At 46.7% G+C, this 26,970-nt stretch overlaps 1 protein-coding gene across 1 annotated transcript; it reads right to left on the reverse strand.

The window, feature by feature from the left end:
* On the reverse strand, window positions 1-26,970 carry LOC142716417 (follistatin-related protein 1-like; the record flags this gene model as incomplete). The annotated part of the gene is made up of 9 exons (XM_075848695.1): window positions 26,785-26,970; window positions 24,438-24,542; window positions 16,622-16,751; window positions 16,400-16,432; window positions 16,172-16,302; window positions 15,507-15,625; window positions 3,287-3,399; window positions 886-996; window positions 1-62 (listed from the first exon to the last, which is right to left on the reverse strand). Coding segments are annotated over exons 1-9 (990 nt in total), but the record flags the coding sequence as incomplete, so codon positions are not given.

Below are 26,970 nucleotides of genomic sequence, written 5' to 3' on the forward strand. Positions count from 1 at the left end.
CTGGTGCTTCCTTAGCTCGTCCACGTATCGGTTCATATCTCCCTCTGCTTGGCCGTCTTTTCCTGGAAACAGTCAGTAATTTATTAGTGGAGCGGCCGCTAATCAGGAACTTCTACCCTCCATAAATCACATCAGTGCCAGGAAGGGGGCTCGAAAGCCGTGTCACTGTAGATTGTCAGAATCTCACACATTCAAACCTTCCAGTGTCAATGTAGCGCCCCATAGTGCACAACACTGGACAGATCACCCCCGCGTATTACATGGACGTGCCCCCCTAAAAGAAAACAACCCCTTTACAGAGAACCAGTCACCTCTCCTGGCATGTCAGGATTAGTACATACCTAAATTACCCATGAGAACAATTCTGGAGCATATCTGTTCCTCTGTTGTTCCTCCTGACATTTATGAATACATTGACAGCTGGGTGTTATCAGTTGGGGGGGTGTCCCTATACAGTCTGAGATTATGAGCACTGATTGGTCAGTGTCAGACTCAGTATCTAGGGACACGCAACTTGGACAAGGGGAAGGACAACACCCAGTTGTCAATATATTTTAAAAAAATTCTAGGAGGAATAACAGAGGAACGGCGCAACATACAGTTCTAAGAAAAGATGCTCCAGAATTTAGTAAAATAGTCGTCCGGAGGTGACAGATCCTTAAAGCAGAATTTATCTCTAGTGCAGATCAGGGGTGTCGTGTGACGTTCTAACAAATCAACACAACTGCCCCCCCTGATCTGCCGCCACATAGAACCAGTCAGGGGGGGCAGGAGAACGACTGCAGCCGCCGGACTACCCAGACTACAGCGACCGCGGGGAGAAGTGCCGCGTACCTCTAGATATGACTGCAGCGTTACATTATATATTATCTCACTGTCCTTTACCTTCACATGACATGGCGGTGCAAACCCAGTTCCCACAGGCGCAGACGCAGCGATTACACTGAACCTGAGTCTCTGCTCCGTCCTCGTAAGTCTCGTCTTCAAGGGCGCATTCTGTAGAGCAGAAATAGTCAGAGCGTGAATATACAGCGGTCACAGGAGGAGTATACAGCAATCACAGGGAGAGTATACAGCGGTCACAGGGGGAATATACAGCGGTCACGGGGAGAGTATACAGCGGTCACAGGAGGAGTATACAGCGGTCACAGGAGGAGTATACAGCGGTCACAGGGGGAATATACAGCGGTCACAGGGAGAGTATACAGCGGTCACAGGGAGAGTATACAGCGGTCACAGGGGGAATATACAGCGGTCACGGGGAGAGTATACAGCGGTCACAGGGAGAGTATACAGCGGTCACGGGGGAATATACAGCGGTCACGGGGAGAGTATACAGCGGTCACAGGGAGAGTATACAGCGGTCACAGGGGGAATATACAGCGGTCACGGGGAGAGTATACAGCGGTCACAGGGAGAGTATACAGCGGTCACGGGGGAATATACAGCGGTCACGGGGAGAGTATACAGCGGTCACAGGGAGAATATACAGCGGTCACAGGGAGAATATACAGCGGTCACGGGGAGAGTATACAGCGGTCACGGGGAGAGTATACAGCGGTCACGGGGAGAGTATACAGCGGTCACGGGGAGAATATACAGCGGTCACAGGGAGAATATACAGCGGTCACAGGGAGAATATACAGCGGTCACAGGAGGAGTATACAGCGGTCACGGGGAGAGTATACAGCGGTCACAGGGGGAATATACAGCGGTCACGGGGAGAGTATACAGCGGTCACAGGGAGAATATACAGCGGTCACGGGGAGAATATACAGCGGTCACAGGGAGAATATACAGCGGTCACAGGGAGAATATACAGCGGTCACAGGGAGAATATACAGCGGTCACAGGGAGAATATACAGCGGTCACAGGAGGAGTATACAGCGGTCACGGGGAGAGTATACAGCGGTCACGGGGAGAGTATACAGCGGTCACGGGGAGAGTATACAGCGGTCACGGGGAGAGTATACAGCGGTCACGGGGAGAGTATACAGCGGTCACGGGGAGAGTATACAGCGGTCACGGGGAGAGTATACAGCGGTCACGGGGAGAGTATACAGCGGTCACAGGGGGAATATACAGCGGTTACGGGGAGAGTATACAGCGGTCACAGGGAGAATATACAGCGGTCACAGGGAGAATATACAGCGGTCACAGGGAGAATATACAGCGGTCACAGGGAGAATATACAGCGGTCACAGGGAGAATATACAGCGGTCACAGGGAGAATATACAGCGGTCACAGGGAGAATATACAGCGGTCACAGGAGGAGTATACAGCGGTCACAGGAGGAGTATACAGCGGTCACGGGGAGAGTATACAGCGGTCACGGGGAGAGTATACAGCGGTCACGGGGAGAGTATACAGCGGTCACGGGGAGAGTATACAGCGGTCACGGGGAGAGTATACAGCGGTCACAGGGAGAATATACAGCGGTCACAGGGAGAATATACTGCGGTCACAGGAGGAGTATACAGCGGTCACGGGGAGAGTATACAGCGGTCACGGGGAGAGTATACAGCGGTCACGGGGAGAGTATACAGCGGTCAAGGGGAGAGTATACAGCGGTCACGGGGAGAGTATACAGCGGTCACGGGGAGAGTATACAGCGGTCACGGGGAGAGTATACAGCGGTCACGGGGAGAGTATACAGCGGTCACGGGGAGAGTATACAGCGGTCACGGGGAGAGTATACAGCGGTCACGGGGAGAGTATACAGCGGTCACGGGGAGAGTATACAGCGGTCACGGGGAGAGTATACAGCGGTCACGGGGAGAGTATACAGCGGTCACGGGGAGAGTATACAGCGGTCACGGGGAGAGTATACAGCGGTCACGGGGAGAATATACAGCGGTCACGGGGAGAGTATACAGCGGTCACGGGGAGAGTATACAGCGGTCACGGGGAGAGTATACAGCGGTCACGGGGAGAGTATACAGCGGTCACGGGGAGAGTATACAGCGGTCACGGGGAGAGTATACAGCGGTCACGGGGAGAGTATACAGCGGTCACGGGGAGAGTATACAGCGGTCACGGGGAGATTATACAGCGGTCACGGGGAGATTATACAGCGGTCACAGGGAGATTATACAGCGGTCACAGGGAGATTATACAGCGGTCACAGGGAGAGTATACAGCGGTCACAGGGAGAATATACAGCGGTCACAGGGAGAATATACAGCGGTCACAGGGAGAATATACAGCGGTCACAGGGAGAATATACAGCGGTCACAGGGAGTATATACAGCAGTCACAGGGAGAAAATACGGGGTTCCACTTACTTTTCTCTGGGGGGTTATATGTGGGGTTCAGACACTTCAGGAACTCATTGAAGCTCAGTTTCCAGTCGGCGTTCTCGTCTGACAGCTCGATCAGGGCCTCCACACACAGACCTCTGAGAATAAAGGACAAACCACCCAGGTTATTATCTATTCTGTCATGTAATTGTAAAGGTTCTGCCAGACACAGCTTCTGTGTCGACGCCCGTGGTTAATCAGTCTGCACCTGATCCTAGGTCTGCTAGAGTGACTCGATCATCTACCACTCAGGCTGGTAGGCTGAGGAGTGGGAGAACCTATCACAGCCTGGCCAGACGGTTCTAGCTCCCACCCTCGGTCTATGTATACCTGCATTTGCTTCTTGTCTTTGCCTGTGATTCTCTCTTGTTTCCTGGCTCTGCTGTTCCTGCTGTTACTATTGACCTCTGATTCAAATTGACCCTGGCTTTACTAACTACTCTCCTGCTCTGCGATTTGTACCTCGTGCACTCCTGGTTTGACTCGGCTCATTCACTACTCCTGTTGCTCACGGTGTTGCCGTGGGTAACTGCCCCATTTCTCTTAGCTTCTGTGTACCCTTGTCTGTTTGTCTGTCGTGCACTTATTGAGCGTAGGGACCGTCGCCCAGTTGTACGCCGTCGCCTAGGACGGGCCGTGCGAGTAGGCAGGGACTGAGTGGCGGGTAGATTAGGGCTCACTTCTCCGTCATTACAGTAATATTGTACCCCCTACAGTGTCTTACATAAACCCCCTTATGCCTCATCTTCTGTCATCCACCCAATATACCAAACATCTAGAACGGCGCCAGTGACTTTTTGTCATTGTTTTTGCTGCTTTATTATTGCGTTTTTTTTGGGGGGTAAAAGTTACAAATATATTTTCTTGACATTTTAACAAAACAAAAAACACCCAAAATAATAATAATAAGAAGAGATGCCGCCGCATGCCACAAAGATTTCAATTGAACCCTATTACTGCCTGAATATGTGGCCGCTGCACTGGTCAGATGGCTCATTTTTTGGTTTGACCTCCTCACATTTACAGCCATAACAACGATTACTTCTTATTTTTACATGGGCGCAGCTGCATGAGATCTGGTTTTGTAATTTGCGGACTGTCGTTTTTCTAGGCTCCATTTTGCTTACACCTATAGTGGTTTTCCATGACCGGGCAGCTGATTAATTATCCACAGGATAGGTCATCAGTATATGATCGGTGCGGGTCCGATACACAGACCCCGCACCGATCAGCTGCTCCGACTGCCTCCGGGCGCCAGATGTTATGGAGGGTACACAGTTGTTGGAGCAGGAAGCAGTTGGCTCCGTGCACTGCAGCTCAACCGCTATTCTGTGACCGGCGCCATCTGCTTCCGGCATGGACGTCCGGTGCCCGGAGGAAGCTGCAGCAGCTGATAGGTGCGGGGTCTCGGCTTCGGACCCGCACCAATCATATACCGATGACCTAGCGTGTGGATAGGACATCAGTTGTCTGTTCGTGGACAACTCCTTTAAGTAAGTGTTTAAGTTATTATGGCTTCAATTCAGAAAAAAAAACAAATGCACCATTTTTATTTTCGCAATTTACCGATTATCATAACTGATAAGTTCACTGTATTGTATGGGCTGTTCTGGTTACGGGGAGACCGGCTATGATTATGTTATTTACAGTTTTCTGATGTTTATGGACAAAAATTGTGTTTTTGCGCCATTGTTTTAAGTAACTTTTCAAAAAAAACTAACTTTTTTACTTTTCTTCTTTTTTCTACCTGTGGCCGATATATATATATAATTGCAGGGAGAATATACAGCAGTCAGAGTTCTCCACTAGGATTCTCTAGGTATTATGCTAGTACGGCATTAACATTATAGTCTGGGCAATCTTGCCCTTTTCCAACATGGCGATGATTGCTTCAGTGTCTGATGATGCCGCGCCTCTGCTGTGCACACGTGGTGAAGTAATCAGGTACTCTGGGCACATGTGCTTGAGTGTTCATTTACTTCGCCTGTATGTGCAGGAATGTCATCCTGTGATTGGAGCATGTGATCGCGTTCCCTCCTCTATATACTCAGGACTCCTCACTTACTGTTACCCCTTGAAAAACCTGACGGTGAAACGTACGGCGGGGGTGTCTTGGTGTGGTCTGTGAGTGACTCGTTTAGGGGCAGACATGCAGAATATGGGTTGGTATTTGACGTGGATCTGATCCTGACTTTATATACTTTTTATATCTTGGATCAGTCTCTCTGACACGGTGTCCAGTGCGTACACATTTAGTATACCGGTAACTATTGAGGTATTCTTGTAGTGTTTGATTCCATGGATGTCTAATATGATATATTTCTTGCTCCTAGATACCACTACCACATTTTTATTATGTGTTGTTTTATATTGTATGTGATGGTCTATGTATTGGTTAGTGCTTTACTTGTACTATGTATGGTTGTGTTCAGATGGCACTGGTTTCTTTGGGTGCTCGAGGTAGGGTCCCAACCCGGGTGTAGGTTAAGAATTTGTACTCGGCACACCTTGCTTGTGTTACAAAAATATATATTTTTATTATGGATGCCAGAGGCTGCATGTGCGACGTCGACGTTTCGGTCAGACAGACCTTCGTCGGGCACTGAGCCGTGCTGGGGACTGGATCGGTACAAAATATGATGCGTATATAGCGCTGCTGTGGTCAGTAACCGGCGGCTTACCGCTCTGTGTTGAGCGCCGGTTACTGACCACAGCAGCGCTATATACGCATCATATTTTGTACCGATCCAGTCCCCAGCACGGCTCAGTGCCCGACGAAGGTCTGTCTGACCGAAACGTCGACGTCGCACATGCAGCCTCTGGCATCCATAATAAAAATATATATTTTTGTAACACAAGCAAGGTGTGCCGAGTACAAATTCTTAACTTACTTGTACTATGGTTATCTACACTTCTAGTATTGTTGTCTATGTTTTCATAGGTATTATATATATATATATTACAGTACATTATGCTTGTGAAGAATACTATTGAAGTTATTAGGGCAGAAAAATCTCATAGACAGTAGTGCAGCCTGTGGTCACTATTAGTGTTTCTGCCTCCCATAGACAGTAGTGCAGCCTGTGGTCACTATTAGTGTTTCTACCTCTCAGACAGTAGTGCAGTCTGTGGTCACTATTAGTGTTTCTACCTCTCATAGACAGTAGTGCAGCCTGTGGTCACTATTAGTGTTTCTTCCTCCCATAGACAGTAGTGCAGCCTGTGGTCACTATTAGTGTTTCTTCCTCCCATAGACAGTAGTGCAGCCTGTGGTCACTATTAGTGTTTCTACCTCTCATAGACAGTAGTGCAGTCTGTGGTCACTATTAGTGTTTCTACCTCTCATAGACAGTAGTGCAGCCTGTGGTCACTATTAGTGTTTCTGCCTCCCATAGACAGTAGTGCAGCCTGTGGTCACTATTAGTGTTTCTGCCTCTCATAGACAGTAGTGCAGCCTGTGGTCACTATTAGTGTTTCTTCCTCCCATAGACAGTAGTGCAGCCTGTGGTCACTATTAGTGTTTCTACCTCTCAGACAGTAGTGCAGTCTGTGGTCACTATTAGTGTTTCTACCTCTCATAGACAGTAGTGCAGCCTGTGGTCACTATTAGTGTTTCTTCCTCCCATAGACAGTAGTGCAGCCTGTGGTCACTATTAGTGTTTCTTCCTCCCATAGACAGTAGTGCAGCCTGTGGTCACTATTAGTGTTTCTACCTCTCATAGACAGTAGTGCAGTCTGTGGTCACTATTAGTGTTTCTACCTCTCATAGACAGTAGTGCAGCCTGTGGTCACTATTAGTGTTTCTGCCTCCCATAGACAGTAGTGCAGCCTGTGGTCACTATTAGTGTTTCTGCCTCTCATAGACAGTAGTGCAGCCTGTGGTCACTATTAGTGTTTCTTCCTCCCATAGACAGTAGTGCAGCCTGTGGTCACTATTAGTGTTTCTACCTCTCATAGACAGTAGTGCAGTCTGTGGTCACTATTAGTGTTTCTTCCTCCCATAGACAGTAGTGCAGTCTGTGGTCACTATTAGTGTTTCTTCCTCCCATAGACAGTAGTGCAGCCTGTGGTCACTATTAGTGTTTCTTCCTCTCATAGACAGTAGTGCAGCCTGTGGTCACTATTAGTGTTTCTACCTCTCATAGACAGTAGTGCAGCCTGTGGTCACTATTAGTGTTTCTACCTCTCATAGACAGTAGTGCAGCCTGTGGTCACTATTAGTGTTTCTTCCTCCCATAGACAGTAGTGCAGCCTGTGGTCACTATTAGTATTTCTACCTCCCATAGACAGTATTGCAGCCTGTGGTTACTATTAGTGTTTCTGCCTCCCATAGACAGTAGTGCAGCCTGTGGTCACTATTAGTGTTTCTTCCTCCCATAGACAGTAGTGCAGCCTGTGGTCACTATTAGTGTTTCTTCCTCCCATAGACAGTAGTGCAGCCTGTGGTCACTATTAGTGTTTCTACATCCCATAGACAGTAGTGCAGCCTGTGGTCACTATTAGTGTTTCAACCTCCCATAGACAGTAGTGCAGCCTGTGGTCACTATTAGTGTTTCTGCCTCCCATAGACAGTAGTGCAGCCTGTGGTCACTATTAGTGTTTCTGCCTCTCATAGACAGTAGTGCAGCCTGTGGTCACTATTAGTGTTTCTTCCTCCCATAGACAGTAGTGCAGCCTGTGGTCACTATTAGTGTTTCTACCTCTCATAGACAGTAGTGCAGTCTGTGGTCACTATTAGTGTTTCTGCCTCTCATAGACAGTAGTGCAGTCTGTGGTCACTATTAGTGTTTCTGCCTCTCATAGACAGTAGTGCAGCCTGTGGTCACTATTAGTGTTTCTCCCTCCCATAGACAGTAGTGCAGCCTGTGGTCACTATTAGTGTTTCTGCCTCTCATAGACAGTAGTGCAGTCTGTGGTCACTATTAGTGTTTCTGCCTCTCATAGACAGTAGTGCCGCCTGTGGTCACTATTAGTATTTCTTCCTCCCATAGACAGTAGTGCAGCCTGTGGTCACTATTAGAGTTTCTGCCTCCCATAGACAGTAGTGCAGCCTGTGGTTACTATTAGTGTTTCTGCCTCCCATAGACAGTAGTGCAGCCTGTGGTCACTATTAGAGTTTCTGCCTCCCATAGACAGTAGTGCAGCCTGTGGTTACTATTAGTGTTTCTACCTCCCATAGACAGTAGTGCAGCCTGTGGTTACTATTAGTGTTTCTACCTCCCATAGACAGTAGTGCAGCCTGTGGTCACTATTAGAGTTTCTGCCTCCCATAGACAGTAGTGCAGCCTGTGGTTACTATTAGTGTTTCTGCCTCTCATAGACAGTAGTGCCGCCTGTGGTCACTATTAGTGTTTCTACCTGCCATAGACAGTAGTGCAGCCTGTGGTTACTATTAGTGTTTCTTCCTCCCATAGACAGCAGTGCAGCCTGTGGTCACTATTAGTGTTTCTGCCTCTCATATGCAGTAGTGCAGCCTGTGGTTACTATTAGTGTTTCTGCCTCCCATAGACAGTAGTGCAGCCTGTGGTTACTATTAGTATTTCTACCTCCCATAGACCGTATTGCAGCCTGTGGTCACTATTAGTGTTTCTGCCTCCCATAGACAGTAGTGCAGCCTGTGGTCACTATTAGAGTTTCTGCCTCCCATAGACAGTAGTGCAGCCTGTGGTCACTATTAGAGTTTCTGCCTCCCATAGACAGTAGTGCAGCTGCCTGTGGTCACTATTAGTGTTTCTACCTCCCATAGACAGTAGTGCAGCCTGTGGTCACTATTAGTGTTTCTACCTGCCATAGACAGCAGTGCAGCCTGTGGTCACTATTAGTGTTTCTGCCTCCCATAGACAGCAGTGCAGCCTGTGGTCACTATTAGTGTTTCTGCCTCTCATAGACAGTAGTGCAGCCTGTGGTCACTATTAGTGTTTCTACCTCCCATAGACAGTAGTGCAGCCTGTGGTCACTATTAGTGTTTCTACCTCCCATAGACAGTAGTGCAGCCTGTGGTCACTATTAGTGTTTCTGCCTCCCATAGACAGTAGTGCAGCCTGTGGTCACTATTAGTGTTTCTGCCTCCCATAGACAGTATTGCAGCCTGTGGTTACTATTAGTGTTTCTACCTCCCATAGACAGTAGTGCAGCCTGTGGTCACTATTAGTGTTTCTGCCTCCCATAGACAGTAGTGCAGCCTGTGGTCACCATTAGTGTTTCTGCCTCCCATAGACAGTAGTGCAGCCTGTGGTCACTATTAGTGTTTCTACCTCTCAGACAGTAGTGCAGTCTGTGGTCACTATTAGTGTTTCTACCTCTCATAGACAGTAGTGCAGCCTGTGGTCACTATTAGTGTTTCTTCCTCCCATAGACAGTAGTGCAGCCTGTGGTCACTATTAGTGTTTCTTCCTCCCATAGACAGTAGTGCAGCCTGTGGTCACTATTAGTGTTTCTACCTCTCATAGACAGTAGTGCAGTCTGTGGTCACTATTAGTGTTTCTACCTCTCATAGACAGTAGTGCAGCCTGTGGTCACTATTAGTGTTTCTGCCTCCCATAGACAGTAGTGCAGCCTGTGGTCACTATTAGTGTTTCTGCCTCTCATAGACAGTAGTGCAGCCTGTGGTCACTATTAGTGTTTCTTCCTCCCATAGACAGTAGTGCAGCCTGTGGTCACTATTAGTGTTTCTACCTCTCAGACAGTAGTGCAGTCTGTGGTCACTATTAGTGTTTCTACCTCTCATAGACAGTAGTGCAGCCTGTGGTCACTATTAGTGTTTCTTCCTCCCATAGACAGTAGTGCAGCCTGTGGTCACTATTAGTGTTTCTTCCTCCCATAGACAGTAGTGCAGCCTGTGGTCACTATTAGTGTTTCTACCTCTCATAGACAGTAGTGCAGTCTGTGGTCACTATTAGTGTTTCTACCTCTCATAGACAGTAGTGCAGCCTGTGGTCACTATTAGTGTTTCTGCCTCCCATAGACAGTAGTGCAGCCTGTGGTCACTATTAGTGTTTCTGCCTCTCATAGACAGTAGTGCAGCCTGTGGTCACTATTAGTGTTTCTTCCTCCCATAGACAGTAGTGCAGCCTGTGGTCACTATTAGTGTTTCTACCTCTCATAGACAGTAGTGCAGTCTGTGGTCACTATTAGTGTTTCTTCCTCCCATAGACAGTAGTGCAGTCTGTGGTCACTATTAGTGTTTCTTCCTCCCATAGACAGTAGTGCAGCCTGTGGTCACTATTAGTGTTTCTTCCTCTCATAGACAGTAGTGCAGCCTGTGGTCACTATTAGTGTTTCTACCTCTCATAGACAGTAGTGCAGCCTGTGGTCACTATTAGTGTTTCTACCTCTCATAGACAGTAGTGCAGCCTGTGGTCACTATTAGTGTTTCTTCCTCCCATAGACAGTAGTGCAGCCTGTGGTCACTATTAGTGTTTCTGCCTCTCATAGACAGTAGTGCAGCCTGTGGTCACTATTAGTGTTTCTACCTCCCATAGACAGTAGTGCAGCCTGTGGTCACTATTAGTGTTTCTACCTCCCATAGACAGTAGTGCAGCCTGTGGTCACTATTAGTGTTTCTGCCTCCCATAGACAGTAGTGCAGCCTGTGGTCACTATTAGTGTTTCTGCCTCCCATAGACAGTATTGCAGCCTGTGGTTACTATTAGTGTTTCTACCTCCCATAGACAGTAGTGCAGCCTGTGGTCACTATTAGTGTTTCTGCCTCCCATAGACAGTAGTGCAGCCTGTGGTCACCATTAGTGTTTCTGCCTCCCATAGACAGTAGTGCAGCCTGTGGTCACTATTAGTGTTTCTACCTCTCAGACAGTAGTGCAGTCTGTGGTCACTATTAGTGTTTCTACCTCTCATAGACAGTAGTGCAGCCTGTGGTCACTATTAGTGTTTCTTCCTCCCATAGACAGTAGTGCAGCCTGTGGTCACTATTAGTGTTTCTTCCTCCCATAGACAGTAGTGCAGCCTGTGGTCACTATTAGTGTTTCTACCTCTCATAGACAGTAGTGCAGTCTGTGGTCACTATTAGTGTTTCTACCTCTCATAGACAGTAGTGCAGCCTGTGGTCACTATTAGTGTTTCTGCCTCCCATAGACAGTAGTGCAGCCTGTGGTCACTATTAGTGTTTCTGCCTCTCATAGACAGTAGTGCAGCCTGTGGTCACTATTAGTGTTTCTTCCTCCCATAGACAGTAGTGCAGCCTGTGGTCACTATTAGTGTTTCTACCTCTCATAGACAGTAGTGCAGTCTGTGGTCACTATTAGTGTTTCTTCCTCCCATAGACAGTAGTGCAGTCTGTGGTCACTATTAGTGTTTCTTCCTCCCATAGACAGTAGTGCAGCCTGTGGTCACTATTAGTGTTTCTTCCTCTCATAGACAGTAGTGCAGCCTGTGGTCACTATTAGTGTTTCTACCTCTCATAGACAGTAGTGCAGCCTGTGGTCACTATTAGTGTTTCTACCTCTCATAGACAGTAGTGCAGCCTGTGGTCACTATTAGTGTTTCTTCCTCCCATAGACAGTAGTGCAGCCTGTGGTCACTATTAGTATTTCTACCTCCCATAGACAGTATTGCAGCCTGTGGTTACTATTAGTGTTTCTGCCTCCCATAGACAGTAGTGCAGCCTGTGGTCACTATTAGTGTTTCTTCCTCCCATAGACAGTAGTGCAGCCTGTGGTCACTATTAGTGTTTCTTCCTCCCATAGACAGTAGTGCAGCCTGTGGTCACTATTAGTGTTTCTACATCCCATAGACAGTAGTGCAGCCTGTGGTCACTATTAGTGTTTCAACCTCCCATAGACAGTAGTGCAGCCTGTGGTCACTATTAGTGTTTCTGCCTCCCATAGACAGTAGTGCAGCCTGTGGTCACTATTAGTGTTTCTGCCTCTCATAGACAGTAGTGCAGCCTGTGGTCACTATTAGTGTTTCTTCCTCCCATAGACAGTAGTGCAGCCTGTGGTCACTATTAGTGTTTCTACCTCTCATAGACAGTAGTGCAGTCTGTGGTCACTATTAGTGTTTCTGCCTCTCATAGACAGTAGTGCAGTCTGTGGTCACTATTAGTGTTTCTGCCTCTCATAGACAGTAGTGCAGCCTGTGGTCACTATTAGTGTTTCTCCCTCCCATAGACAGTAGTGCAGCCTGTGGTCACTATTAGTGTTTCTGCCTCTCATAGACAGTAGTGCAGTCTGTGGTCACTATTAGTGTTTCTGCCTCTCATAGACAGTAGTGCCGCCTGTGGTCACTATTAGTATTTCTTCCTCCCATAGACAGTAGTGCAGCCTGTGGTCACTATTAGAGTTTCTGCCTCCCATAGACAGTAGTGCAGCCTGTGGTTACTATTAGTGTTTCTGCCTCCCATAGACAGTAGTGCAGCCTGTGGTCACTATTAGAGTTTCTGCCTCCCATAGACAGTAGTGCAGCCTGTGGTTACTATTAGTGTTTCTACCTCCCATAGACAGTAGTGCAGCCTGTGGTTACTATTAGTGTTTCTACCTCCCATAGACAGTAGTGCAGCCTGTGGTCACTATTAGAGTTTCTGCCTCCCATAGACAGTAGTGCAGCCTGTGGTTACTATTAGTGTTTCTGCCTCTCATAGACAGTAGTGCCGCCTGTGGTCACTATTAGTGTTTCTACCTGCCATAGACAGTAGTGCAGCCTGTGGTTACTATTAGTGTTTCTTCCTCCCATAGACAGCAGTGCAGCCTGTGGTCACTATTAGTGTTTCTGCCTCTCATATGCAGTAGTGCAGCCTGTGGTTACTATTAGTGTTTCTGCCTCCCATAGACAGTAGTGCAGCCTGTGGTTACTATTAGTATTTCTACCTCCCATAGACCGTATTGCAGCCTGTGGTCACTATTAGTGTTTCTGCCTCCCATAGACAGTAGTGCAGCCTGTGGTCACTATTAGAGTTTCTGCCTCCCATAGACAGTAGTGCAGCCTGTGGTCACTATTAGAGTTTCTGCCTCCCATAGACAGTAGTGCAGCTGCCTGTGGTCACTATTAGTGTTTCTACCTCCCATAGACAGTAGTGCAGCCTGTGGTCACTATTAGTGTTTCTACCTGCCATAGACAGCAGTGCAGCCTGTGGTCACTATTAGTGTTTCTGCCTCCCATAGACAGCAGTGCAGCCTGTGGTCACTATTAGTGTTTCTGCCTCTCATAGACAGTAGTGCAGCCTGTGGTCACTATTAGTGTTTCTACCTCCCATAGACAGTAGTGCAGCCTGTGGTCACTATTAGTGTTTCTACCTCCCATAGACAGTAGTGCAGCCTGTGGTCACTATTAGTGTTTCTGCCTCCCATAGACAGTAGTGCAGCCTGTGGTCACTATTAGTGTTTCTGCCTCCCATAGACAGTATTGCAGCCTGTGGTTACTATTAGTGTTTCTACCTCCCATAGACAGTAGTGCAGCCTGTGGTCACTATTAGTGTTTCTGCCTCCCATAGACAGTAGTGCAGCCTGTGGTCACCATTAGTGTTTCTGCCTCTCATAGACAGTAGTGCAGTCTGTGGTCACTATTAGTAATTCTTCCTCCCATAGACAGTAGTGCAGTCTGTGGTCACTATTAGTGTTTCTTCCTCCCATAGACAGCAGTGCAGCCTGTGGTCACTATTAGTGTTTCTACCTCCCATAGACAGTAGTGCAGCCTGTGGTCACTATTAGTGTTTCTGCCTCCCATAGACAGTAGTGCAGCCTGTGGTCACTATTAGTGTTTCTGCCTCCCATAGACAGTATTGCAGCCTGTGGTTACTATTAGTGTTTCTACCTCCCATAGACAGTAGTGCAGCCTGTGGTCACTATTAGTGTTTCTGCCTCCCATAGACAGTAGTGCAGCCTGTGGTCACTATTAGTGTTTCTACCTCCCCTAGACAGTATTGCAGCCTGTGGTCACTATTAGTGATTCTACCTCCCATAGACAGCAGTGCAGCCTGTGGTCACTATTAGTGTTTCTGCCTCCCATAGACAGTAGTGCAGCCTGTGGTCACCATTAGTGTTTCTGCCTCCCATAGACAGTAGTGAAGCCTGTGGTCACTATTAGTGTTTCTGCCTCCCATAGACAGTAGTGAAGCCTGTGGTCACTATTAGTGTTTCTGCCTCCCATAGACAGTAGTGCAGCCTGTGGTCACCATTAGTGTTTCTTCCTCCCATATACAGTAGTGCAGCCTGTGGTCACTATTAGTGTTTCTTCCTCCCATAGACAGTAGTGCAGCCTGTGGTCACTATTAGTGTTTCTGCCTCCCATAGACAGTAGTGCAGCCTGTGGTCACTATTAGTGTTTCTTCCTCACATAGACAGTAGTGCAGCCTGTGGTCACTATTAGTGTTTCTACCTCCCATAGACAGCAGTGCAGCCTGTGGTCACTATTAGTGTTTCTGCCTCTCATAGACAGCAGTGCAGCCTGTGGTCACTATTAGTGTTTCTTCCTCCCATAGACAGTAGTGCAGCCTGTGGTCACTATTAGTGTTTCTACCTCTCATAGACAGTAGTGCAGTCTGTGGTCACTATTAGTGTTTCTGCCTCCCATAGACAGTAGTGCAGCCTGTGGTCACTATTAGTGTTTCTGCCTCCCATAGACAGCAGTGCAGCCTGTGGTCACTATTAGTGTTTCTTCCTCCCATAGACAGCAGTGCAGCCTGTGGTCACTATTAGTGTTTCTTCCTCCCATAGACAGTAGTGCAGCCTGTGGTTACTATTAGTGTTTCTTCCTCCCATAGACAGCAGTGCAGCCTGTGGTCACTATTAGTGTTTCTTCCTCCCATAGACAGTAGTGCAGCCTGTGGTCACTATTAGTGTTTCTGCCTCCCATAGACAGTAGTGCAGCCTGTGGTCACTATTAGTGTTTCTGCCTCCCATAGACAGTAGTGCAGCCTGTGATTGGAAAAACAACACAGCGGGTCAGATTGCAGCGCTTTGTCGTTTTTTCTATTGTTCTGTGTATACATAAAATGCTAATTCAGAGCAGTGGTGCCAGGCAGCTCCAGTGGGCCCCGGCATCAGCCCTACATTTGCGGGTGCTGACGCCGGTCCTGTGCCACATGCGGCTCCTCATTAGTGTGTGGTCTCAGTGTGGGGACAGTCTGATGTAACTACTATTCAGGGTCGTCAATGGTCAGACGCCAAGACGCCATGTACTGCGGTAATGGTGCTTGGCGCGGTCCTGCGGGAGGACAGGGACATATAGCGGCTGTAAACACATAAGGCTCTCACTTCAGGATCTTGTTGGTCTCCTGGTCCATGTAGGTGGTCATGTTAATGGCCGTCTGGTTCTGTTCTAAGAATTTCAGGAACTCGGAGGAGTCCAGGCGGGAGTCGCCATCGTCGTAGCTCTGGCGGCAGAAAACACACATTTATTTCATCAGGATTATTAAATAAAATGCAGATTTACAACACACGGAAAATTCCTCTAATCCAGCAAGATTCCGGAGAAAGGGGTCCTAACAAGTCTCCTAGATAGAGTAATCGATAAAAATGTAACAGAAAGGTCCAGGACAAGAGTCGAATCATTCCATGTGATTCGCTGCTGGAGACTAGATAGGCAGGACTAGGCCACTGACCATAGCAGAGGGAAGAGAGTATATACATTATTATCAGAGGTAGGAGTATATACATTATTATCAGAGGTAGGAGTATATACATTATTATCAGAGGTAGGAGTATATATACATTATTATCAGAGGAAAGAGCTGTAATACTGCTGGAGACTAGATAGGCAGGACTACATCATTGACACTAGCAGATATTAGGACGGTTTACACACACTCTGCTCTATTGTTTCTACTGTATAAAGCTCCAGACCTCTCGTCATCCTTCAGTAGACAGTCATAGTCCCTGTAATAAAAGCGGAAGGAGTAGGATTTCATGACAGTTCTTACCTTGAAGTATTTTTCCAGGATCTCGCTGTAGTTGTTTCCCTTGGAGAACCAGCCGTCGGGGATGATCTCCGTCTGCAGCCACTGGATGACGCGTCTACGCAGCTCATCGCGGTCAGACTGGTAACACACGACTGTGCACAGCAAGGACGCAATAATAAGGGAGTGGGTGAGCGATGAGTTATTATGGACAATGACAGCAGATATATTATAAAGAGGCAGGAGCGGTACCTGGGCTGGCGGCAGGAGCGTCCGATGTCTTCTCTGCTCAAGAAAATAAGAGACAATCATTTATAAAGGGAGTGATGATCTGCAGACTTACGATGTTAGCCGATATGAGGACCACGTACAGGATTAATAACATTTACAATCTGTCATCTGCCCAGATAGAATAATATCCCCTGTAATAACACAACATGTTCATAGTGACTGCAGCGCCGGAGCCTTCTGTACCTTTGCAGTGTCCATCGTAGTCCACCTGGATCTTGGAGCCGGTCAGGCAGGCGTCGCGGTGGAGCTCGCAGTGATTAAGGTAAGTCTTGCCATTGCTGCCGCAAACCGGTCTCTTGTGGGACTTACATTTCTAAAAAAGGAACCGAAAACAATGTCAATTACTCTAAACTTCTAAAAGAAAATCTATGTACAATACAACTATACAATACAATGGTCTAAACACTCAGAACTATATACCAGACCCGGGAGAAGATCCCTGTATTATATACCAGACCCGGGAGAAGATCCCTGTATTATACACCAGACCCAGGAGAAGATCCCTGTATTATATACCAGACCCAGGAGAAGATCCCTGTATTATATACCGGACCCGGGAGAAGATCCCTGTATTATACACCAGACCCAGGAGAAGATCCCTGTATTATATACCGGACCCGGGAGAAGATCCCTGTATTATACACCAGACCCAGGAGAAGATCCCTGTATTATATACCAGACCCGGGAGAAGATCCCTGTATTATATACCGGACCCGGGAGAAGATCCCTGTATTATATACCGGACCCGGGAGAAGATCCCTGTATTATACACCAGACCCGGGAGAAGATCCCTGTATTATATACCGGACCCGGGAGAAGATCCCTGTATTATACACCAGACCCGTGAGAAGATCCCTGTATTATATACCAGACCCGGGAGAAGATCCCTGTATTATATACCAGACCCGGGAGAAGATCCCTGTATTATATACCAGACCCGGGAGAAGATCCCTGTATTATATACCAGACCCGGGAGAAGATCCCTGTATTATACACCAGACCCGGGAGAAGATCCCTGTATTATATACCAGACCCGGGAGAAGATCCCTGTATTATACACCAGACCCGTGAGAAGATCCCTGTATTATATACCAGACCCGGGAGAAGATCCCTGTATTATATACCAGACCCGGGAGAAGATCCCTGTATTATATACCAGACCCGGGTGAAGATCCCTGTATTATACAGCAGACCGGGAGAAGATCCCTGTATTATATACCAGACCCGGGTGAAGATCCCTGTATTATACAGCAGACCGGGAGAAGATCCCTGTATTATATACCAGACCCGGGAGAAGATACCTGTATTATACACCAGACCCGGGAGAAGATCCCTGTATTATACACCAGACCCAGGAGAAGATCCCTGTATTATATACCAGAACCGGGAGAAGATCCCTGTATTATATACCAGACCCGGGAGAAGATCCCTGTATTATATACCAGACCCGGGAGAAGATCCCTGTATTATAATGTCAATGACCGCAACATAAAACTGACGTATGTGGCCGATACAAAACAAGTCAATTTTCTGGACATATCCATCGAGGCGGACACCCAGGGGGTGCTGCGGACGGATGTGTTCAGAAAAGAGACGTCTACCAACTCATTATTACATGCTACATCGGCACACATACATTCCACAGTTAAAGCTGTCCCGGTTGGTCAATTCCTCAGGATGAGGCGGATATGCTCATCAGAGGTTAGTTTTGAGAATCAGGCCAAAGACTTAAAATCACGATTCCAGGAAAGAGGATACAGTAACAGATGTATTAAAAATGGTTATAGACGGGCAAAAAATACCGATAGACGGACATTATTACATCCTGCTAAGGCCAGGTTGAAGGATGATTATGTGGTCAGGTTTATCTCAACCTTCAACAACCAATGGGAACTGATGCGATCAATTTTAAAGAAACACTGGCCTGTACTGCAGACTGAACAGGCCTTTGTGTCCTCTTTACCAAAAAATCCTCAGATGACGGCAAGGAGGTCTAAGAACCTCAAAGATATCCTTATTAAAAGCCACTATGTGCCCAAACATTTACAGCCCTTTTCGACCAGAGGCCCTATTCAGGGGTGCTACCCATGTGGTGACTGTGTGGCCTGTGCGAATGTGGTACGATCAACCACATTTACATCCACAAGTGGTGAACGTACTTTTAAAATTCTTGAGTACATATCCTGCAACACTAATCATGTGGTTTATTATGCCACGTGTGGTTGTCCTAAAATCTATGTGGGCCTCACCACTAGACAACTTAAAATCCGAGTTAGAGAGCATGTTAGGGACATAGTGGCGGCAAAAGAAATTGAGGATCTAACCATACTTAAAACCATCCCTAAACATTTTAAGCTCTGTCATGGAGGAGACCCCAAAAGCTTTAAGGTTAGGGGGATTGACCGGGTACACTGTGGTGTCAGAGGTGGAGATGCGAAGACCTTGTTGGCCCAAAAAGAATGCAGATGGATTGCAGTCCTTGATACCATGACCCCTTCAGGTTTAAATGAAAGTTTGAGTTTTGCAGCCTTTCTGTGATATCTCTACCTAGGTTTTTAATTTTATTATCTTTTGATGTTTTATAATGATATTAAAGTGTTTTTTTGTTGTTTCTTCGATAGTACTCAGATCTGTACTTCCATTTAAATCTGACATTTTCATCTCTGCAACTAATATGGATCCCAAGACTTGCCGTGGAAAAGAAAAAAGAATGCTCGATTCTAAAAAAATTCTCTGTATTTTATTTTCCTTTTTTATTATTTATTATTTATGTTTTATCACTGTTTTTACATTTATATGGGATTTTTTGTCCTTTTGTGAATACATGTAATTTGTATTTTATATATTGGATTACTTGTCTCCTTATTACTTATTATATATATACTTTTTTGTGATATAATATGCACTTTAACATTTAATATTTGTCTATTTTGTGGTGTTTTCAACCCTAATCATTTTTGTTTTATTTATTATATCACGTGTATTCCTCTGATTACAGTGTTTTATTAATTTATCTGAGGATTATAACCCTTTATACTCACTGTTATGTATAAATGTTTTGTAATTGTATCTCTAACGATTTACCATTACTCATACTTGCACTTTATTTTATTTGAACTTTTCTGTTCACATTGACATCACGTTCACAATACATCACACACTTATATGTCAGTTATTAATTTCCCTTCACATAAACTGCCCATTTCAAAATATAACCACTAGATGGTGCTAATATACAGGGATTTAACCTGTTAACAATTTTTATATTTTATAACGGAGACTAAATGACTACGCTCATTGAGAGTAGATCGAGCATTCAACAGAACCTAAATTTTGTTAATATACACTCACATTTCTTAGCCTCTTGGATGGGACCTATAAGAAATAGGTAGGACTTGGTGTTCGTCGGCCGGGCTTTCAATATGGCTCTCTGCGCCTGCGCTGCTTCCCTGGTGACGCGTCCCGGGATTCGCGCATGCGCAGCGGGTCACTGAGGTCCGGCGGCGATATCCAAGTTCCGTCACAGTCAGGCGCCGCTGAGATTGGCTCCTGATTGGCAGAGGGGAGATCAGATGACTCTATCGATGCACATATAAACAGGGCACCAGTATAACATCTGCACCCCTTGAGAAAGCTACGGGCGAAACGCGCGTCGGGGCGCTATCCTATACCGCTGGGTCACACTCCACCTCCCATACATGGGTAAGTGCACACTCTAGATTTACTTACCTTTTTTGCCATTTTTTAGGCAATAATAACCTACTTTTTCAGTCACTATAGACCATTTCAGAGTTAGGCACTTTGCCTGTTTTTCATATAAATCATACTATGTCAATGCACCCCATGTTGGAGTTACATTGAGTCATAGTAACTGTGCACACTATCTGTGTTTTCTAATATATACAGTGACTCAATGTATATTTTTGTGATCCATTTAAGGACTATTTTTGGATTCTCTGTCTATGTTATTTTATGTATTTTATTCTTGTTTCTTAATAAAGATATTTAGTTGTTTCATACATTGATATATATGGACTCTGTCTCTCCGGTTTACCCTGTATTATATACCAGACCAAGGAGAAGATCCCTGTATTATACACCAGACCCAGGAGAAGATCCCTGTATTATACACCAGACCCAGGAGAAGATCCCTGTATTATATACCAGACCCGGGAGAAGATCCCTGTATTATACACCAGACCCAGGAGAAGATCCCTGTATTATATACCAGACCCGGGAGAAGATCCCTGTATTATATACCAGACCCGGGAGAAGATCCATATATTATATACCAGACCCGGGAGAAGATCCCTGTATTATATACCAGACCCAGGAGAAGATCCCTGTATTATACACCAGACCCAGGAGAAGATCCCTGTATTATACACCAGACCCAGGAGAAGATCCCTGTATTATATACCAGACCCGGGAGAAGATCCCTGTATTATACACCAGACCCAGGAGAAGATCCATTTATTATATACCGGACCCGGGAGAAGATCCCTGTATTATACACCAGACCCAGGAGAAGATCCCTGTATTACATACCAGACACGGGAGAAGATCCCTGTATTATACACCAGACCCGGGAGAAGATCCCTGTATTATACACCAGACCCGGGAGAAGATCCCTGTATTATATACCAGACCCGGGAGAAGATCCATATATTATATACCAGACCCGGGAGAAGATCCCTGTATTATATACCGGACCCGGGAGAAGATCCCTGTATTATATACCGGACCCGGGAGAAGATCCCTGTATTATACACCAGACCCAGGAGAAGATCCATTTATTATATACCGGACCCGGGAGAAGATCCCTGTATTATACACCAGACCCAGGAGAAGATCCCTGTATTACATACCAGACACGGGAGAAGATCCCTGTATTATACACCAGACCCGGGAGAAGATCCCTGTATTATACACCAGACCCGGGAGAAGATCCCTGTATTATATACCAGACCCGGGAGAAGATCCATATATTATATACCAGACCCGGGAGAAGATCCCTGTATTATATACCGGACCCGGGAGAAGATCCCTGTATTATATACCGGACCCGGGAGAAGATCCCTGTATTATATACCGGACCCGGGAGAAGATCCCTGTATTATATACCAGACCCGGGAGAAGATCCCTGTATTATACACCAGACCCGGGAGAAGATCCCTGTATTATATACCAGACCCGGGAGAAGATCCCTGTATTATACACCAGACCCGGGAGAAGATCCCTGTATTATATACCAGACCCGGGAGAAGATCCCTGTATTATATACCAGACCCGGGAGAAGATCCATATATTATATACCGGACCCGGAAGAAGATCCCTGTATTATATACCAGACCCGGGAGAAGATCCCTGTATTATATACCGGACCCGGGAGAAGATCCCTGTATTATATACCAGACCCGGGAGAAGATCCATATATTATATACCGGACCCGGGAGAAGATCCCTGTATTATACACCGGACCCGGGAGAAGATCCCTGTATTATACACCAGACCCGGGAGAAGATCCCTGTATTATACACCGGACCCGGGAGAAGATCCCTGTATTATACACCAGACCCGGGAGAAGATCCCTGTATTATACACCAGACCCGGGAGAAGATCCCTGTATTATACACCAGACCGGGAGAAGATCCCTGTATTATACACCAGACCGGGGAGAAGATCCCTGTATTATACACCAGACCCAGGAGAAGATCCCTGTACTATATACCAGACCCAGGAGAAGATCCCTGTATTATATACCAGACCCGGGAGAAGATTCCTGTATTATGCACCAGACCCGGGAGAAGATCCCTGTATTATATACCAGACCCGGGAGAAGATCCCTGTATTATACACCAGACCAAGGAGAAGATCCCTGTATTATACACCAGACCAAGGAGAAGATCCCTGTATTATACACCAGACCCGGGAGAAGATCCATGTATTATATACCGGACCCGGGAGAAGATCCATGTATTATATACCGGACCCGGGAGAAGATCCATGTATTATACACCGGACCCGGGAGAAGATCCATGTATTATATACCGGACCCGGGAGAAGATCCCTGTATTATACACCAGACCAAGGAGAAGATCCCTGTATTATACACCAGACCCGGGAGAAGATCCATGTATTATACACCAGACCAAGGAGAAGATCCCTGTATTATACACCAGACCCGGGAGAAGATCCCTGTATTATATACCAGACCCGGGAGAAGATCCCTGTATTATATACCAGACCAAGGAGAAGATCCCTGTATTATACACCAGACCCGGGAGAAGATCCCTGTATTATACACCAGACCCGGGAGAAGATCCCTGTATTATATACCAGACCCAGGAGAAGATCCCTGTATTATACACCAGACCCGGGAGAAGATCCCTGTATTATACACCAGACCCGGGAGAAGATCCCTGTATTATACACCAGACCTGGGAGAAGATCCCTGTATTATACACCAGACCCGGGAGAAGATCCCTGTATTATATACCAGACCGGGAGAAGATCCCTGTATTATACACCAGACCGGGGAGAAGATCCCTGTATTATACACCAGACCAAGGAGAAGATCCCTGTACTATATACCAGACCCAGGAGAAGATCCCTGTATTATATACCAGACCCGGGAGAAGATTCCTGTATTATGCACCAGACCCGGGAGAAGATCCCTGTATTATATACCAGACCCGGGAGAAGATCCCTGTATTATACACCAGACCAAGGAGAAGATACCTGTATTATACACCAGACCAAGGAGAAGATCCCTGTATTATACACCAGACCCGGGAGAAGATCCATGTATTATATACCGGACCCGGGAGAAGATCCATGTATTATACACCGGACCCGGGAGAAGATCCATGTATTATACACCGGACCCGGGAGAAGATCCATGTATTATATACCGGACCCGGGAGAAGATCCCTGTATTATACACCGGACCAAGGAGAAGATCCCTGTATTATACACCAGACCCGGGAGAAGATCCATGTATTATATACCGGACCCGGGAGAAGATCCCTGTATTATACACCAGACCAAGGAGAAGATCCCTGTATTATACACCAGACCCGGGAGAAGATCCATGTATTATATACCGGACCCGGGAGAAGATCCCTGTATTATACACCGGACCAAGGAGAAGATCCCTGTATTATACACCGGACCCGGGAGAAGATCCCTGTATTATACACCAGACCCGGGAGAAGATCCCTGTATTATATACCAGACCCGGGAGAAGATCCCTGTATTATATACCAGACCCGGGAGAAGATCCCTGTATTATACACCAAACTCGGGAGAAGATCCCTGTATTATACACCAGACCCGGGAGAAGATCCCTGTATTATATACCAGACCCGGGAGAAGATCCCTGTATTATACACCAGACTCGGGAGAAGATCCCTGTATTATACACCAGACCGGGGAGAAGATCCCTGTATTATACACCAAACTCGGGAGAAGATCCCTGTATTATACACCAGACCGGGGAGAAGATCCCTGTATTGTACACCAGACCCGGGAGAAGATCCCTGTATTATACACCAGACCCGGGAGAAGATCCCTGTATTATACACCAGACCCGGGAGAAGATCCCTGTATTATATACCAGACCCGGGAGAAGATCCCTGTATTATATACCAGACCCGGGAGAAGATCCCTGTATTATATACCAGACCCGGGAGAAGATCCCTGTATTATATACCAGACCCGGGAGAAGATCCCTGTATTATATACCAAACCCGGGAGAAGATCCCTGTATTATACACCAGACCCAGGAGAAGATCCCTGTATTATATACCAGACCCAGGAGAAGATCCCTGTATTATATACCAGACCCGGGAGAAGATCCCTGTATTATATACCAGACCCGGGAGAAGATCCCTGTATTATACACCAGACCCAGGAGAAGATCCCTGTATTATACACCAGACCCCGGAGGAGATCCCTGTATTTTATACCCATATCCCGGGTTATGCTGATTTCTCACCTCTATACACAGGCAGGTGGGATCTCCCTTCTCGGTCACCGCGCACTCTCTTCCAGCGCCGCAGAACACATTGGCGCACACCTTCGACTTGCTTTTTGGTTCTTCCTGTTTGAAGAGAGAAATACAATGAGAAGAGAACGGACCTTCATCTGGAGGATATTATTATTGGGGTGCAGTAGCGGCTGGCGTGACGCTGTAAAGTGGAACCAGGGGAGAGAATCCTGCGTTATATTCATATTATCGACCAGTCTGAGGGGCTGCAGTACTATGAGCAGCCTGTGGGTGGCAGTATAGGAGGCAGGAAGGGATCGCACCGACCTCCGGGAACTACAAGGACTCGCAGCATTTCCCGGTATTGAAGAATCTCATCACATCCTGTACAGAATATCCGGGACATACGGCGGTAATCTTGGGGGCTCTCATACACCCCCCCCCCCCCCCCCGCTTCCCCAGATCCTGTATTCTATCGGGAGGGGAGATACAATTGTATCCAGTGAATCCTCCGTCAGCTAAACAAAGCACAAAAGCGATACACTGCAACAAACCCACTGAAGTTTATGGAATTTACGGAAACAACCAAACACCGGGACTACCCAAGATTACAGAGACTGAATGAGCGGCCCTAGACAGGGATGATGGGAGTGATACATTGTGACTGATTAGATTGTCAGCTCCTGTTCTCAGGGATGATGGGAGTGATACATTGTGTGTGAGATTAGATTGTCAGCTCCTGGGGTCAGGGATGATGGGAGTGATACATTGTGAGTGAGATTAGATTGTCAGCTCCTGGGGTCAGGGATGATGGGAGTGATACATTGTGACTGATTAGATTGTCAGCTCCTGTTCTCAGGGATGATGGGAGTGATACATTGTGTGTGAGATTAGATTGTCAGCTCCTGTTCTCGGGGATGATGGGAGTGATACATTGTGAGTGAGATTAGATTGTCAGCTCCTGGGGTCAGGGATGATGGGAGTGATACATTGTGTGTGAGATTAGATTGTCAGCTCCTGTTCTCAGGGATGATGGGAGTGATACATTGTGTGTGAGATTAGATTGTCAGCTCCTGTTCTCGGGGATGATGGGAGTGATACATTGTGAGTGAGATTAGATTGTCAGCTCCTGGGGTCAGGGATGATGGGAGTGATACATTGTGTGTGAGATTAGATTGTCAGCTCCTGGGGTCAGGGATGATGGGAGTGATACATTGTGAGTGAGATTAGATTGTCAGCTCCTGGGGTCAGGGATGATGGGAGTGATACATTGTGTGTGAGATTAGATTGTCAGCTCCTGTTCTCAGGGATGATGGGAGTGATACATTGTGAGTGAGATTAGATTGTCAGCTCCTGGGGTCAGGGATGATGGGAGTGATACATTGTGTGTGAGATTAGATTGTCAGCTCCTGTTCTCAGGGATGATGGGAGTGATACATTGTGAGTGAGATTAGATTGTCAGCTCCTGTTCTCAGGGATGATGGGAGTGATACATTGTGAGTGAGATTAGATTGTCAGCTCCTGGGGTCAGGGATGATGGGAGTGATACATTGTGAGTGAGATTAGATTGTCAGCTCCTGGGGTCAGGGATGATGGGAGTGATACATTGTGAGTGAGATTAGATTGTCAGCTCCTGGGGTCAGGGATGATGGGAGTGATACATTGTGTGTGAGATTAGATTGTCAGCTCCTGGGGTCAGGGATGATGGGAGTGATACATTGTGACTGTGATTAGATTGTCAGCTCTTGGGGTCAGGGATGATGGGAGTGATACATTGTGTGTGAGATTAGATTGTCAGCTCCTGTTCTCAGGGATGATGGGAGTGATACATTGTGTGTGAGATTAGATTGTCAGCTCCTGTCCTCAGGGATGATGGGAGTGATACATTGTGTGTGAGATTAGATTGTCAGCTCCTGGGGTCAGGGATGATGGGAGTGATACATTGTGACTGTGATTAGATTGTCAGCTCTTGGGGTCAGGGATGATGGGAGTGATACATTGTGTGTGAGATTAGATTGTCAGCTCCTGTTCTCAGGGATGATGGGAGTGATACATTGTGTGTGAGATTAGATTGTCAGCTCCTGTCCTCAGGGATGATGGGAGTGATACATTGTGTGTGAGATTAGATTGTCAGCTCCTGGGGTCAGGGATGATGGGAGTGATACATTGTGTGTGAGATTAGATTGTCAGCTCCTGTCCTCAGGGATGATGGGAGTGATACATTGTGAGTGAGATTAGATTGTCAGCTCCTGGGGTCAGGGATGATGGGAGTGATACGTTGTATCACATTTTTTCTTTCTTAAGTTTATTGTTCTTGAAAATAAACTTTTGCCATTGCTGTGCGGAGCTGCGTTACCGTAACCGTGTGCCGCCCATTATAGCGATGGCGCCGTGCTGGGCGGTCTCCCTGGCCTCGGATACAGGGATCGGTCTCTCCATATTCTCCTCGGGGTCTAAAGAATTCCCAGGAATCTCTAATGTGTTCCAGCTGCAAATACAACCCTGGGAAGCGGGGGGATGTGGACCAATCACAGCGCTCCAT

Source organism: Rhinoderma darwinii, unplaced genomic scaffold, assembly GCF_050947455.1.
Source record: "Rhinoderma darwinii isolate aRhiDar2 unplaced genomic scaffold, aRhiDar2.hap1 Scaffold_449, whole genome shotgun sequence".
NCBI lineage: Eukaryota > Metazoa > Chordata > Amphibia > Anura > Rhinodermatidae > Rhinoderma > Rhinoderma darwinii.